The sequence below is a fragment of the Dermochelys coriacea genome, chromosome 7 (assembly GCF_009764565.3).
Source record: "Dermochelys coriacea isolate rDerCor1 chromosome 7, rDerCor1.pri.v4, whole genome shotgun sequence".
NCBI lineage: Eukaryota > Metazoa > Chordata > Testudines > Dermochelyidae > Dermochelys > Dermochelys coriacea.
The window spans coordinates 5,624,747-5,642,162 of NC_050074.1; the positions used below are offsets into that span (position 1 = coordinate 5,624,747).

Sequence of the window (17,416 nt, forward strand, 5' to 3'; positions counted from 1 at the left end):
TTTTTCTTTCTGCTACTATGTAGATGGGTGCTTGAATATTGATCTTATAACATTAAATGGGGTAGGCAGAGTTAACAGCAAATTACTTAATATTAATTGGTTCTACGTTAGTCTTCAGTCATAGGAGTATAATCATTATTTTACCTGTTAGTACCCATATAATAATTGTGGGGAAGGAATTCATATTTTTCTTTTAGAACTTTGGCATAAAAATAGCATATAAAAGGTTTGTATAATGTGTACTACAATCTGAAAATGCTAAAAAATGCAGTGTACTGTGGTAAAAGGAAATCAGATTTTGAGATCTTTTACATTCAGAATGCAAAGCAATTGTAGAGATTCATTCTGTACTTGAGCATTATAAACATGGTAGCTGTAAACTGGGGTATTAATATTCTTCATAATTATAGATAGTTTTAAGTATTATATGTTTATTGTGATATACAGTCTGCATACATCTGTTAATATATCTGGGGTGCTAAGGTTACTTTAAAGAAACTGTCAGAAAATTGGGATATTAAGTGATTAGCATGTCAACATGATAAATTAAGTACCGCCTTCTCAAACTCTGACAAGTTGCTGTGAAAATAGAGGGATTAATTTACATCAGCAAGGACTCCTGGTATGACCATATTAAATAAAATTAGACTCCACCTCCTGTTTTACTATTTATCTGCCAGGACCTTTGTGATTCAAGTGCACTTTACTGTAGTAGCAAATGTTACATAAACCCAAACATGGAGCTTGTTTGAAGTTTGTGGGCAGACCCAAATTATGATGCAAGGCTTTAGTAGCAAGAGTGCAATGAAGCACAATCAAATTATGTGAATGGGAGTTAACAAGAAGGCTTTCCAGAACAGCCTTTCTTTTTGCACAGGGCTGAAAGCTCTGGGTAACATTTCTTGTGCAGTTTTCAGAGGCAGGAATTGGCAAAGAGCCCAGATCTGCATGGAGTTTGCAGAAGGTTGGTATAGTTCTGTACTAACACTACATGGAACTAAAAGACGTATACTTTGTGCATTTTCTAAGTTTGTTTATACTCTACCGGGGTGGAATTGAACACTGGTGAAGTTGTGTAGAAGGCCTTTGCAGAGTTAGTTGATCAAAGTGGATAATCTCAAAATGAGAGATTAACTGCTGCAAACGGCCCACATAAACCATTCTGAAATGTCATTTGAGAGATTTGGCCAAAGTTCAAAAGCAGATGGGAGTTGAGTTTGCTATTAACTCAGAATGCTGAGGTTTGCATTAAACCATCTAAGTATCTTGAAACAGTAGTTCTTTTAAAAATGTACTGTAAAGTAATATGATTGTTTACCTAGTTGATGTCTAAAACTGGAGTTAAAAAGTTTTAACTGGGGGGGGGAGAAGTATCTTATTTGTGGTAACTGTGGTTTCATGACACAGGAAGTGCTGAGAACACAGCATAATCTGTTAAATTAAAACTGTTTCACTACAGAAATGTGAAATCCAAAACAAATTATCTAAAGAAACTATTTTAACGAGGACAGGAACAGCAGTTAAACATTTTTAAAAAGTAGATTATAATCCTGTCAATCTTTTATACAATTCAGTATCATTTTGTCAGTTTAATAATTAAGGAGATAAACTAGTAAGAACATGTTTATTTTAACTGTCTTCCTAGTGGCACCCAGCAGTGTAATTTAAAAGTCAGAGATCTAATGCATTCCCTGTTATAAAGCCAGGTCTTTTGTTTAGGGTGGGCAGGATGATCATTTTCCTTTTAATGGTACTCAGTGGGCTGAAATATGAGAATAAATTATTAGCCTAAATGTGAATACTATGTGAATACTACAGTTATATATTTTTATTTCTAGATGTGCATTAATTTTTAGTTCTAGGTTGTCGCGTCCCAGCTGGGTGCTGGGCTCCTTTAAAATAAAATGGCTGAGTGAGACTTCGTGTGTACTAAAACTTTGGTTGTAACATTTTAGGCAGTACGTAGTAAACATACTCTGCAGAATCCTAGCAAATTTTTATATATTTACTGCTCCAAGTGAGCTGTTGTAGAATTAATGGACTACCCGTGCGTGACTGCTCTTTCCTATGCTTAATAAAATATTCGTGCTACAAAGGCATAAAACCAGTGTTAAATAGCATTAAGGTTCTGATCTTAAAACAACAAAAACAAATAAATGATATCACTTCTGCCCTGGGTGTTGCAGCATGAATATTATGTTCCAGGACACAGAACTTTAAAGTGGAAATAAGGTTTCTCATATTTATGAGTATCTTAAGTCAAAGAACCTTGAAAAATATTGTAATTTACTGTCCCTCCCCCCGTCCCACAAGGAAAAGTGACCATTCTTAAGGCTTGCCATTTACAAAAACAAAAATTGGAAAGCATGAAGATGGAGAGTTACCCCAGTCAGTCTGAACTCTGGCCCTGTATCCCTGACAACTTTTTATTTTCCCCCTGATATAGTCACTATGATAAGCACATTGATATTGCAGCTAATTGTGTCTTTTAACGTCATGTTTCTTAGCATTTTGTAATTACCATCCTGAATCAGCCCAGTGGTCCATCTAGTCTGGTATTCCATCTCTAATGGTGTTCAGTGACGTATGCTTCTGAGGAAAGTGCAAGATATGCTATCATATATAATATACATATATAATAGTGGAATTTCCTGTCCATAGGGGAAGTTCCTTTCTAAAGCCCAACAGTTAATGATTATCTTATGCCCTGAAGCATAGAGGTTTTATATCGTAGAATATCAGGGTTGGGAGGGACCTCAGGAGGTCATGTAGTCCAACCCCCGGCTCAAAGCTGGACCAATCCCAAACTAAATCATCCCAGCCAGGGCTTTGTCAAGCCTGACCTTAAAAACCTCAAAGGAAGGAGGTTCTACCACCTCCGTAGGTAACTCATTCCAGTGCTTCACCACCCTCCTAGTGAAAAAGTTTTTCCTAATGTTCAACCTAAACCGCCCCCACTGCAACTTGAGACCATTACTCCTTGTTCTGTCTGTTATATTTTACATAATATTGAATATAACCGTTACTCTAATTATTCAGGTAAATGTTTATCCTTCCTTGAATCCTAGAGAGCTTTTGGTCTCACTGATATCTTGTGACAGTGAGTTCCACAGTTTAAGTGTATATGGTGTAAACATTCATTATTATTTATTTGTATTGCCATAGCACCTCGGAGTCCTAGTAAAAAAAACCAAGACCTCATTGTGCTAGGTGCTGTACAAACACAGAACAAAAAGACAGTCCCTGCCCCAAAGAGCTTAGGTAGATACAGATGGATGGGGATGGGAGTCTTCTCCAAAGAAGCAACAGTTTGGGAGCCTGAAGCCCGAGAGCGTGTGCCTTTGCTGGGCCACCAAGGGGAAGTACAGGTGCAGTTGCCCTGTACTGTGATAGTCGCCATGCTCTTTGTTTTCTGAGATTGTTTATACATTTCTATCATATTTCCTCTGATTCATCTCCCCTCAAAACTCAACAGTCTGTGTTTTTCATTCTCCTTTCATATGGAAATCTTTTCATTGCAATAACATCTTTGTCACCTGTCTATCAGGAACTCGAGCAGCTGGGCCATTTTAAAATTCCTTATACATTAGTTCAGCTGCAAATTTTGAGAAGTTTGCAAATTCATTGTGATTTTCCTGGCAGGGTACACAGACCAATCAGTGTATGAGGATTCAGATTTTGGTAACTACAGGCGACACAAGCTACTGTAGATAGTAAAAGAGTAACATGATAAAATTCGCAACTGTGGTGTGAAGGGGCACAGAAAGCAAAATGGATGCAGGGTAGGTCTTTTAGTATGTGATGAGATATTCTTTCTTGAAAGAAAGATGAGTTTGGAGCATAACCTGTAGTCATTTAGGTGGCACAAGTAGTGGATAAGTGGTGTTTTCATTAGTTCAATGAATATGATACACCAGTATTATACTACCGGTATGTAGTAAGATCATGTAACTCATATTGTCAAAGTTGAAGAGGAACACTGTGCTGGTGTAATGTAACCATTTTTTTGTTGCTGTTGTAGTTGCTGGGTGGAGGATGAGCAGAGATATTGAGTCAGAAATAAGGTTGTTCAGATTACCGTAGCTCTTTATTTCCATGCTTTCCTACACTTCATCTAATGTAAAACTTTCAGTGAGAATATCTACAATGGTATTTTTTTATTTTTCTATGCTTTTTTTTGTTTGCTTGTTTGATTTGGAAACCCATAGTATCCTGTTAAGGTAATTTGGCTTGAGTGTAGTTTTGAGAATTCCCCAGTAACTTCCCAAACCTTTTTTCTTTTTTATGACCCCAGTGGTACTTTAAGGTACATTGCTGGTTAGGTGTAGGTTGTCTTTGTTTGCCATTGTTTTTTATATATTATAACTAGGTTCTAAACTGAATAATGATTTGGTAAAAATCATACCAGTGAATTTTTGTATGGCTTATACAGTGCCTGATATTGTAATCAAACCATGCGGATATTGTAATGTCCTCAACAGGCAACACAGAGATTTGTGTTTATGTACTCTACTGTGGATGTTGTAATCTGTGCAACGTGAGATCACACAGATGCTCTATCTTTCCATAATAACCTGAGGCTTGACAGATTTATAAGACATCTATTAACCTAAAGTTCCAGAGGCAATTTCGTGGTGAGAAATCCATCCCATCCTGACCTCTTGTCAAGCTGCTGGGTTTGTGTTGGGATTTCTTCCTGGATGCTATCCCTGAGTTGTGCTCAGTGGCTCCATGTTTTGCATCAGTCTCTTTCTAGTAGGGATATGGTAAATTTGAAGGCCTTATGCCACCTGGCTGCTGAAAGGATGCTTCTTCTCCCTTAGCCTCCGGACTGCCCCGTCTGTGGCTCCATTTTGTGTTAGTGATTCTGCCCTATGAATAATTCAAGACCCTGCCTCTGCCACCCTGACTTTCCCACATGGTTCTTAACTTTTTCAGTGCGACCCATAAGGTTCTGAACAGCTGAAAAGCACTTGACCAGGGTGTTGCTAATTTCATTTGTTTACTTCTCAGGAGAGCTGTAAAAAAGCAGAAGATGTCTTTCTGCAGTCTTGGGAAAACAGCACTGCCATCAATTCTTATTTTGAAAGTTATTTTTAACCCTGAGGGCTAAAAAAAACAAAAAAACCTTGTAAAAAGAGATCTTAAATTCTGTAAACATTTATTACTGAGTTGCCCTCGCAGTCTATTTATTTGGGATTTAAACAGATTAGTCATCTATATGGAAAAATTGAAAACTAGCATTAGGAATGCAGAGAGTATGAGAGAAAAGGAAAAGATAGGAGGGTAGCAAGTGAGGGTTACTTAGTTTAACAGGTCTTTAATGTTACATGGCTCTCAGTGTATCATTCTCATTTTGAAATCCCGTCACACTGATTTTTTTTTGTTTGTTTGTTTTAATCTTAGTTGCATTTAATACTGATAGCTATGGTCCAGCGAACTTAACCAGACTTTCTTCGTATGTTCCCAATTGTTCAGTATGCTCAGAAACTGCTGGTTATTTTGTTTGACCCAATTATAATCTTGTGACAACAGGCATGAGAAGAGCTGTTATAATTATATGCCTCAGGGAATTTACTTCATGTTACTCCAGAGTTCCTAGTTTGTGTCTGGATTTAAAATCAGTTTGAAAAAACGAGTGTACTTAAGCAGTTAATAGTGAAGTTCTTTGGAGCAGGGACTATGTGTGTGCAGGGCCTAGCACAGAGGGGGTCCCTGATTGGGGCCTCTGGGTGCTGTTACAATAGCAATTAATAGGCAGCAAAATCGGAGGAGATGAGCGCAGAGTTGAGAACCAAGAGATTCTGAGTTGTATGTTATCCTTCCTCTGTCACTGACTTGCTATATGTCCTTAGGCAAGTTGCATCAGCTCTTCTTGACATATGCAAATTGGAAGAATGATGCTCACTTAGCTCACAGGGGTGTTATGAAGTTAATGTTGGCACCATTTTTGAATATATAAATGCTGGGTATTATTAATTATTGTTCTTTTTACAATAGCAAGACATCTGGACAATGGGGGGGGGGGCAAAAACAATTTGCTTGATAGTGCCCTATTTTTACATGCTCTTAACTTTTCTAAACGTTTATGAAACCTTCTCCTCTTCTCTGCCTGAAGGTGATTATTTTATGGGCAGTTTTGAGGAAAAATCCTTTCAGTAATATTTTTGAGTTTGATGACGGTGGGAAGGAGGAAAAAAATATACTCTTTCCTTTCTATCTGTTTATGCAGTGCCTAGCACAATGAGGCCTTAAAGCAGTCAAAAAAAAATTGAAAACAAGGATGCATAAGAACAACTGAAGTTTAAAAAGTAACACCATTATCGTTCTCAATGAGGAGTAATTTCTCGTGTGGTTGGAGGGGGGTGAATTCAATGTATTAGGGTCTGAAAAATCTTTTCTGACCATGCTCAGTCAATATTTGCTAAGCTCGGAGTCTAATGAAGTCTCCCCACTTTTTTGATACTGCTGCATATTCTCCCGATCTGGCTTGACGGTAGGGCTTAGATAGAAGAAGAGGTTGTCGGGAGGTACAGTAGCGTCAGAGAGATTGTGGCTGTCTCACTGACATGCACCCAGAGAATCTTCCAGAAAGTTGCTTTAACATCACAGGCAGGAGCAAATCTGTAAATGCAAAGAATTGTGAATCATCATTCCTGTGGGATGATATGGGTAAGGCCTTTGTAGTTGTTATGATGTACAGTACTTTGCAAATTTGAAGATTTAAATTAAAAAAAAATAAGCCCCTGTCTTTTTTTCTACAAGGAAGATATAACCATCTCAATAAAAATGGATAGAAAACTGTCTCCAGCTGAACAAGAGACAGTTACCTATGTGAACTCACTCCTCTGCCACTCCACTCATCTTAAGGTGTAGTTTTAAATCATGTTAACTAACACATTTTGAAGTTCTAGTGTGGACAGGGCAGCTGTATTTTAACGTGTTATCTGTGGAGGTGAACCCTAGGGTTTTTAAAACATGCTAACTAACAAAAGACACACCTTTTATTGTATGCTTGACATACTCTTAATGAAGTGTCACCATCAGATCCTAATCAGAGTTTTAAATGATGGCATTGTGAATCACAGGCAAAGCAGAGTACACAGTGTTGTAAGCATACTTTATTCATTTATTTTTTTAAATTCAGGAAATGCAGGATTAAGATTGCTGAAGCAATGTTAACTTGGCCACATCGCACATAAGGAATATTTTCTATCACTGTTTTCCGAGTGAAATAGTTTATGCATACTATTTATTTATAGTACCAAGGGACCCCGAGCCAGGATCCGGGGCCCCATTATGCTAGAAGTATACAAACGTAAAATGCCATAATACCTACAGCAGTGGTTCTCAACCTTTCCAGACTACTGTACCCCTTTCAGGAGTCTGATTTGTCTTGGGTACCCTAAGTTTCAACTAACTTAAGAACTACTTGTTTACAAAATCAGACATAAAAATACAAAAGTGTCACAGCACACTGTTACTGAAAAATTGCTGACTTTTTCATATTTACCATACAATTATAAAATAAATCAATTGGAATATAAATATTGTGCCTACATTTCCGTGTGTAGTACATAAAGCAGTATAAACAAGTCTTTGTCTGTATGAAATTTTAGTTTGTAATGACTTAGCTAGTGCTTTTTAGGTAGCCTGTTGTAAAACTAGGCAAATAACTAGATGAGCTGATGTACCCCCGGAAGACTTCTGCGTATCCCCAAGGGTACACATACCTATGGTTGAGAACCACTGACCTGCATGTTGTGCCATGCAGTTGAGTTGCATTTCTTGATACACTGCAATTAGGGTGACCAGATGAAACGGACAAAATATCGGGACAAAGGGGGAAGCGAAAAAACAAAAACAAAAAAAAGGCAGCTGGAGCTGCCAAAGCCGCAGTATCGGGACAATTGGCGTCCCGACCATGCATCGGTCGGGACGTGGGATAAAGAACTAAAGATCAGGACAGTCCCTCTGGTCACTCTAACTGCAGTGTGACTCAGCTATTACTAGCTTAACTAACCCACCTCAAAACAGTGGTTTTGTAGTGTAACTCTTGTGTGAAGGATGTGACATAACTATATTGTTATTTGTTATGTACCTTTTGATATTTTGCTCAAAAGTAGTTATTTCATTAATATCCTCTGCTGGTCACTTGCATTATCATTGTTACAAAAATGTAACAAGAATTCTCAGTAAAAGTTTCTAGTGAACATGTATTACAGCCAGACTGGATTGATAGATTGGAACATCGCTTAATGAGCCTTAGTACTCTATCACATCAATAACCTATGGTCTCTGAAGGATTTGTCCTTGTAAATCTCTTGTTTTGGAAAATATCAGTTGTTCAATAAATAACATATTTTTAAACACAACACAATAGAAAATGAACTGACCCAATCCTGATTTATCAGGCAAACAAAACTGATCTGATGATTAAAGGAACATCAATTGAAGATTAAGGCAGAATCCTTGTATGTAGGCCTCATGATTCAAACATGATAACGAAGCAGCAGTGAGTGAGTGAGCAGCACACCAATGTATCTCATAGGTGATTGCTCTTAGCCAGCCACTGCTGCTAGAGGAGTAACTCTGTGTACTATGTCTATGGGTATTGGTTTTGAGGTTTTTAAGTACTATTTTAATCAGTGTCCTTTTTCTAACTGGATCAGCTTTATGCACCTCTCTGGCAATGGAAGGAAGGAAACCAATAAAATACAGTATTGTTTTTATGCTCCATTTGACACACGCATGAAATGCAAATATGAAATTAAGTCTGAATCTTCATCTTCAGTGGTCTGTTGTACCTAGTTATTTCTGTAGATATAGTACTGCCTGATGGATGGAATTCCACAGTGATCTAAATACTTTGCAGGAAGAAGCATCAGTTTCAACTTTAAATTTCCTCGTTCATATGGATTTGTGTGAAAACTAGTTATTTCAGTGTTTTGTCTGAATAATACTGTATGGGGCAGTCTGAATACTTTAACAATAAAACAACACAACTGAAGAGTAGCAAAATATGAAAATCATACACTTTGGGACTTCTGCTTAGTGGAAGATGTGAAGTGTTCTAGTTAGCACTTCTATTATCTTTGTTTGGTAGGAGAAATTAGAAGTGTGAGACAGTAAACAAATTAAAATGAATTTTAAACATAAAACCATTCTTGACTCTTTGTAGCAAAAACATATGTATGTCTAAGTACTTCCACTGTCTGAACTAAATTCTTACATGTAAGTAAGTGAAACAGCTGTAGCCTTGTGAATGAAAATTAGGGTTGCTTCATTTTTAATGTGTTCTATTAGCACTGGCACAGGTCAGTTTGATTCATTGCCCAATACTTACATAAGGAGCCGAATACAAAATCTTGAGTTTACAAAACTTTTGATGTATTCATTTTATATTCTGTTGCCCATACCTATTAATTGACATACAGGAATAATGAAAACCACTAAAAGTGTCTGAAAGATTTGGTTATTAAATTAAGTACAATACTGAACAGAACATTCGTAAAACTTGAAAGGCTGCTGCTCTGATACCTGCTGTGTTAAACATACGGCAATGAGAGTGGTGATTGTTTTATATAAGAGAGACCTTCTGATGTGGTGTAAGTCTTAAGGGGAAGTAAGGTTAAAAATCACACTTTTGTCTGAAAACTGTTTACCCACTAGTGATACAGCAGGCTAGTACTAACGGAAAGAGGTAATCAGCTGCTTCCCTCCCCCCCCCCCGCCTCCAGTTTACTTTATGCATTTAACAGCACTTTGTGTGTAGTTAGTTTAAAGGTTTTCCCTGTGTAGTCAGTTGGTTTCCTTTTTCTACATGTGAGGCTTTCACACAGCAAAAGGGAAAAAAAACTGAAATGGTTTTACAACACTCTAAACATTGGCAGTAGGACTACCAGGCAAGTGAAGTGCTAGAAACCACTTAACTTTTTAAAAAATTTGAATGGATTTGAAGCAGATATTTTCCTCTTTATTGCAATATTCTGTATTGCTTAGGTAGTAATCATTTCACACGTCTTGCTCTATCATGAGTCCTTGGTACTCAAGAACATATCTTTCAGTATGGTTATTGTAGTAATAGAAATGGAAAAAAAATGTATGCCCTTTTCAAGGTGGTTTCTAACTCTGGATCTATGTAATTTTTTAATTACTGTATGGAGAATGAGCCACATGCAAATTATTGGTAAAGATTTTTTTTTAGGGGTTTCATTAAAAATGTGCTCTAATATTAATTTGAGGCTCCTGCAAAGTTTTGAGCACCCTCAACTTCCATGGGCTTTGATGGGGAGATGAGAGTGCTCAGCACGTCATAGGATTGAGCTCTTGGAGAGTCAAAAAAATATGGAGTGGTTTCGTTTTTACTTTTCTGTGTGACAGCCGGTTTGTTGTGTGCCTAGCGCATGTCTGAAGGGGGTAACAGAATACTTCTAAGTTGTTTGTCCACAATCTAGATTACATCTTTTTGATTTTTTTTAAAACAGATTTTCAATACTGGAATTAAGTTATTAGCTTGAAAAATCATTGCTGTACCTTTTGAAATGTCCTTTTGAGCTGTCACATAAAAGACACATCAGATACTATTAAAGTATAGTTTTTTGATTTAGGGAGAATGGTGGTGTGAAGGGGAGGAAACAAGGATGTTATAGAAACTGTAAAACAACTGGACATAATTATTTTACAATATTTTTAGACTGAGTCATAGATAATGATAAATGGGAACTGTAATATATTGGCAGATGATTAAGCAGTGTTAAGCAATGTAATAATATGTTTAGCATAGTATGCCAAATCTTCTTGAGCGTTCAGCAAGTTTGTATGGTAATCATTCCATTAAAGGACATTATCAAACTGATACTAAATACGTCTCACCATAGTCGTATTTTAAAATGAATGTTGAGTTTGGAGAAGAGTATTAAATTTTCTCACACCAGGAAAAGCTGCTGTATTCCTTAAAGTAGTTTTTACATGACGCAGCTTAAACAAATCTCACTTGAAAATGTGAATGTAACACCAAGATGGAGACATAATATCATTAAATGTGCTGGCAGAATAATGTGATTGAACTGTGCAGCTGTTGGTTCCCATTCATATAGTCCCAAACTACCGGTAGTAATAGTATCTCCACCTCTGGTAAATCATTCAGCAGCAAACAGGGACGAGCAGATTACCCAAAATTAGAGATCAAAGGCTTGGAAATAGCTGAGGGGAAAAGGCCTCATTTTACTTTATTGATAATGTACCACCATAAAAGTAATTATCTGTTATAAAAAGACTGAGTCCACATTCCTAGTATTCCAGCATTACACTATTAGTTACTTTTACTGTTTTAATATTTTATAACTCATTTCATGGACACTGTACAGTGTAAGAGGGTCTCATTTAATGTTTGGTGGGCATTTTCCTGACTCGTATACCCAAACCAGAACAGATGCAGCATCTGCAACAGAAGGAGAAGAAAGCCTAAAACAAGCTTGGTTGGTTTGTTTTATTTTTTTTTATTTTGTGAATATATATTAATATACCAAAACTGTTCAAGTAAGGCTTTTTGAGATGAGATCAAAACAAAATACTATATGTAATCTCCACGGTCTGTAATTTTTCCACAACCCCTCAAAACAATACATTCAGTGTTGCTAAATTAGGTAAACACTTTGTACATACAAACTTTTACAGTTCTTTTGAAAATGTCTTTTGTTCTGTTCTGCATTATTTCTCACACATCTTTTAATGTATTACAATACTTGGAAAAAATAAATCTTCCTGACTAACATGCTGGTGCTCAGGTTTTAATTCACACATGACTTAAAATTCAAAAACTATTTTATAAATTCACTGACCCCTTTTGCACCTCACTTCTGCCCGCAAATGCCCCACATTCCAGTGATGGTTGTGCATCTGTGACAAGCTGCATCTGTCTCGTGATTGTCAGTACCAGGCTCAGTATTGGCCAAAGAAATTAGAGATGACCTTGCCAAGGCAGGATTGTGTTCCCCTAGTGTATATTTTCTGGAGTTTAGTTATAAGTAGAGCTTGTACCACTTCCCTTGAGGGAGAGTTTCTCAGCTAAACAGATCTTTAATTTGTAGATCTTTTCCTGATATTTAACCTAAATTTGCCTTTAATTTCATCTCATTACTTCCACTTGTCTCCTTAATTCCTTTCCAGCATTGGTGTTAGTTTGTAGACTGTTGTCACGTCTCTTCTCATCTCCTACTTATAGTTTAACCAAGTAATGTATGTTTGATTCTTCTAATCGTTCCTCGTAAGTAGAACATTTTGACTGCGTTAATGCTCCTTTGAGAAAATGAGTTTGCTGTCAAGAGTATAAATAGAAATAGGTAATTTTAAGAATATATTGGAGAATATTAAAAACAGATTTTGAATTAATAAATGAGTATTCTCACTGGAAGCTTGATTCTGAATTACACTCTTCCAGTTTCAGGACATAAGTGTGTGCTAAGTCTAACTAAAACCCTAAAAGAACTAAAATGAGTACTGAATATTTTTGGTGAACTGCAGGGATGCAATCTACAGATTGGAAATAATTAGCCAAAATTATTTGGTGAATAATGTTGAAAAGATTTAAGAAATTCATAAACTGTTTTGGTATTGTATGTGAACCGGGGAAAAAAGCAAAAGTAAAACGTGCAATAAACACGCTTGCTCCATCATTTTTTGTTTGTGTTATCTGAACTCATTTCTTTTTTCAACAGTATTGCCATCCCTAAGTGTTCAAAACCTGAGATTGGCTTAATAATCATTATTAAAATATGCAGTTTTTTATTTGTTTTCTGATGTTTAATGCTTTTAGAATTAAAGTTTTCAAGCTCTGCTCAAGGATTTTGAGGACTGGGAGGAAAAAGATTATCATGACTACAGATGCTAAGTCTTTAAGAATATCGCCAGTCTCAAGAAAATCGTGAGAATTGGCAGCATTAGGTCACTTTCTTCCTGATGCTGAGCAACCCCAAAGCAAATACAGTATTCCAGATATAACTACACCAAAGCTTTATATCTCGCATAGGGTTTATACTGCCACCCATCATTATAGTACTGTATCTGAGCACCTTCCATGTAAAATCAATAGCAAAGTCTGTAGTGTACTTCCGGGAGTCTCTGCCCCTTTTCCTATTAGGGTGAAAATTCCGGGGTAAGGTTTGTAGTTTTGATTTGCTAGATTTTATTAATTTCCTTTTTATTTGATTGTAGGTTGATTTTTTTTTTCATATTTTATTTGTACATTCACTGGTTGGTTTACGGTTCCTTGGGTCGAAGGGGATGTGAGCATTGTAGGTGTTGTTCTTACTAGTGGTGTCATTCTTATGTGGATAAGTCCCATAGAATGTGACTGTTATCTCTCATTCCCATAATGTTGATGTGTTGTCATATCATCTTGGTCATGCTCTGTTGAAAAAAATATTGCGAAAATAGAGGGAGTTCAGAGGTGTGAATGTACCCACTGGTTCCCATTAAAATCAGCATGAACTACTAAATGCTTAGGACTTTTGAAAATCAGTCTACTTATTTAGGTACCTAAATTTGGGGTTTGGCCCCTAACTTTAAATGTATTAATTTTTGCCAAAAAGTCCTATTCATTTTGCCTTTTGCCAAGTCTTTCAGCATACAGCCTACATTAAACACAAGCAACAGATGTATTACCAGCTCACAAAAACTCCTTGCAACAAACAGCACAAGTAGACTGCCTCTGTTATGTCTCAACCTACCATCAGAAAAACTTCTCAAATGATGACCCATAATTACATAAAAGCTTGATCCATGTGGTCCATAGTGACACTGCTATCAGGTGGATCCTACTACCCCACGAATAACTTGACTGCTTGCTATTGCTGCTATTCACAGAGGTCTGAACAGTGAAAGTGACCAGAATCTTGTTAATTTCACACACTCCTCCTCCCCCCCCACACTTAAACTTGCAGACTCAGGAAGACATTGACATTGGTTAACTACATTTGGATGGTTTTCTTTGCAGTCATAAAGGCCAGAAACTTTTTTTTTTTTTTTTTTAAAAACCCCGAAAGATGATAAATCTACAGAAACTGATATATTAGCATCCCTTTCCCTCAATCATCGTTGAGTACATTTTTCAAAACCTGTTCCTACTGTAATTATTAGTACTTTATATATACTACTCTATTGTTATAGCATCTGCACCAGATTTTTCTGTGATATGCAGGATAAAGATTGAATTGCTATCCTAAATTTCTAAAATAAGCATTTCTATTGGTACTTGAAACATATCTTAGAAAACCTCCATTTTATGTTGAACTCTCTAGTTGTCCTTCTCCCTAACTACTGTCCATACTTTGAAAAAAAAAAAAAAAAAAATTGCCAATCTTTATGCTTGAACAATTCTACTATTATTTTATCATGGTTATAATCTCAGGGCCTAGGAGCGCAGTCATATACCTAGCCCCATGGTACAAATATAAAACAAAGAAACAGTCCCTGTCAAAGAGTTTACAGTGAAATGTAAGACGAGAGACGATGGATATAGACCGGTGGGGCAGTAAAGTAGGACAATATTGGTCAGCATGGTAGGCTGTGGCCTCCAAACTGCAGCAGCCTAACTGTTGTCAGGTTTTTTTGTAGGCATCAAGGCAAAGAAGAGTTCTAATTCTGGTTATTAGGCCCTTGGCTCTATACAGGAGGCTAGATCCTCACCTCTTGGATCTGGCTGGGGTTTGTTCAACTGTATGTATAGCACTAGCATAACTCATTTTAATGGACAGTGGTAAAATGTTGGTGGTTGGACTACTCTAGTGCTCACCATTTGCAGCAGCTGGGAAGCTCTGTTAGTGCCAGACCAATGCTGTGGAAATTCCTTAAAATTCTTAGTGTGGAGGCAGTCTAGAGTTTGAAGTTATTGTGGCTATTGGGAATATCACAATGCCATTGAGTTAATGAAGAACCTGCATATTAGTATAAATATCTAGTCTGCAAAATCAAGATATCCCCATGAAGGGACAAAAGTTTTCAGGGTTTGCACAAAAGAAAACACGCTGATTCAGGTCACTGTTTTAAAAATATTTATCACAACACGGGTTTGTTCCATATGGTGGGTAACCCTGATATTTGATTAACAGTGTTAACCCCCCAAGTCGGTTCTTTAATTATCACCAATTAAAAGGGTTTTTCTTTTTGTATTATCTTACTTGCCTGAAGACTGGCTTTCCTTCTATGATACCAATACAAACAACAGTATAGTCTGGCCATCTTTTCGTCCAAACTTAATCCAGGGCTAATTGAACAGCCGTCACTAAACTCACTAGGAAAAAAAAAGTATTCATATCATTTGGATTAATTGATAAAATTGATATTTTACACAGTTTAACACTAATGATGATTTGCAAGATGATAATTAACCTCCTTTTTTATCCTACTCCTTTTTTCTTTTCCGAACACACTTAAATGAAGTAACACCCTTCTCTTATTTTAAATAAATTAAATTAAGTTAAAAATAAATCACATTGGTGACCTATGAAATTATCAAAACCTATTTTTAACTGTGACAAATATTTGGACTTTGAATTTGCTATATATATATATATATATATATATATATATATATATATATATATATATATATATATATATAAGTAGTTTGGGGGATATTGACTAATTTATCTCAGTAATTCACACAACGATCCTGTCATGGTTTATGTATGGAGCCTAGCTGCATCATAAAACTTCACTGAACTAATGGCCTTCAAATAGTAACTTATCAAAGCTACCCAGGGATCCTTGCCATTGCTATAAAAAGACATTTGGCAATAAACGGTTTGTCATATTAGAAGCACATCCATTTACTAGGATATAAGATGCTAATACGCTTCACTTGAAACTCCTGTACAATGTCTAGTTTTGTAAATATGTCAAGTGGTTAATATGGGACATCATAGAAGATTTCTTGTATCATTTTAAATCGGGTATTTTAAAGAAAAAGTGGTGATAGCTACTGCAATTATTTTATATTTCTGTGGAAAATGTTATCTGAGGATCTCAGAGCTCTTTACAAACATTTAAAACCTAACAATATCCTTGTAAGGTGCTGGCAGTAATTATACCCATTTCACAGAGAGATAAGCAGAGGTACAGAGCATAAGGGACTTGTTGAGAGTCACTCAATGAGTCAGTTACAAACCCCATTTCATGACTCTAGTTTCCTGATCTAATCTGTTCATTTCCTCAGTTATAAATACCTTAGTTCAGCATCCAGGAACATGTTTAAAATTCTTGCTCCCAGATGCTTGGGGATAGAGTTTGCTGGCCTCAGTCTGGTGCTCCCCCACCTTTCTTGCCTAGTGGGGAGAGGTTGACTCGCTTCTCCATGGTTACTTCTCCTTGACACTCTTGCTGAGAGTTGGGGGGTGGCAGTGCTGTTGCTGGCTAGATTGGCACAGGGTTGGTGACCTTCTGTGGATGGCTTCAACCTATAACTGGGGCCCTGATTGGTCACAGAGTGACATATTTAGGGCTAGGAAGGAATTTTTTCCTGGATTGAATTAGCAGAATCTCAGCAAAGTATTGCATGTTCCCCTGTGCCTGATGGGCCATCATGCAGGAGGTATGGAGTGGGGGACATGATCATTACGTATACCCAACAGGTGACAGAGTTCACTGCAATTTTGTCACAACTTGATGGGCAAGCTTCCTGACAGCTTAATTAGGTTTTGTCATGGCCCTGTGGCCATTTCTGAGATTGGAATAGCCAAACGGGTGGCCTTAAGCAATGTTCTCAGTATCGGCTGAGAAGAAATATTATTACTAACAACAAGCAAGTGCCTGTCCACACTCCACATACGCACCTTAGTTCTGTGGTCTGGTTTGCTGCACTTGGCCAATTGGTGGAGACACAGACATGCATATAGGATAGCTGCCTATAAGTGTTATCTAGGAACCACAGGGAGTTTGGGTTACCCAGATATTAGGTGAGTGAATGGCTTATTGCCATGTTTGTAAGCAAGTGGAACTGGATATCCCATGTAGTTGTGAGATGTGTAGGCAGTGGTACTCAGCAATTAACTGTAACATATTTAAAATCTACAGGCTATAAATTTGAAATGAAATATATCTAAACTTTTATTTATGTTAATGGCATGGCTATCCTTTTATTAAATGCAACTCCATAAACTCAATCCTTTCTTTTCTGAAATGTGCATTATGGGAACCTGCCTGCTCTCTGTTCAGCAATTCAGGTATCTTTTTCATGGTTAAAAAACAAAGAACGCACCTGAATAACTATTTTTCCTATGAATGCGTTGAGTCACTGAGGTCTGATGCTGTAAGATAGATTTCTGCCATAACTGGTCTGGTCAGATTATGAAAGGGGAGGAGAATTGCTCCCAGGAAAATTACAGTATAAATCTAAAAGTGTCTTAATGGTATTCCA

General features: G+C 36.9%; 1 protein-coding gene across 8 annotated transcripts in view; it reads left to right on the plus strand.

Annotated features, from left to right (window-relative positions):
• Positions 1-17,416, plus strand: part of ATXN7 (ataxin 7) — a 154,446-nt gene that overhangs the window by 118,415 nt on the left and 18,615 nt on the right. Inside the window, exon 1 of one of the 8 annotated variants that reach the window (XM_038408881.2) lies at positions 705-964. The exons of the other annotated variants lie outside the window; for them this stretch is intronic. Coding sequence (XP_038264809.1) covers positions 829-964 — 136 coding nt within the window. The 5' untranslated portion in view covers positions 705-828. Of the gene's footprint in view, positions 1-704; positions 965-17,416 lie in introns of those variants that run through there. 8 annotated transcript variants of the gene reach the window in all.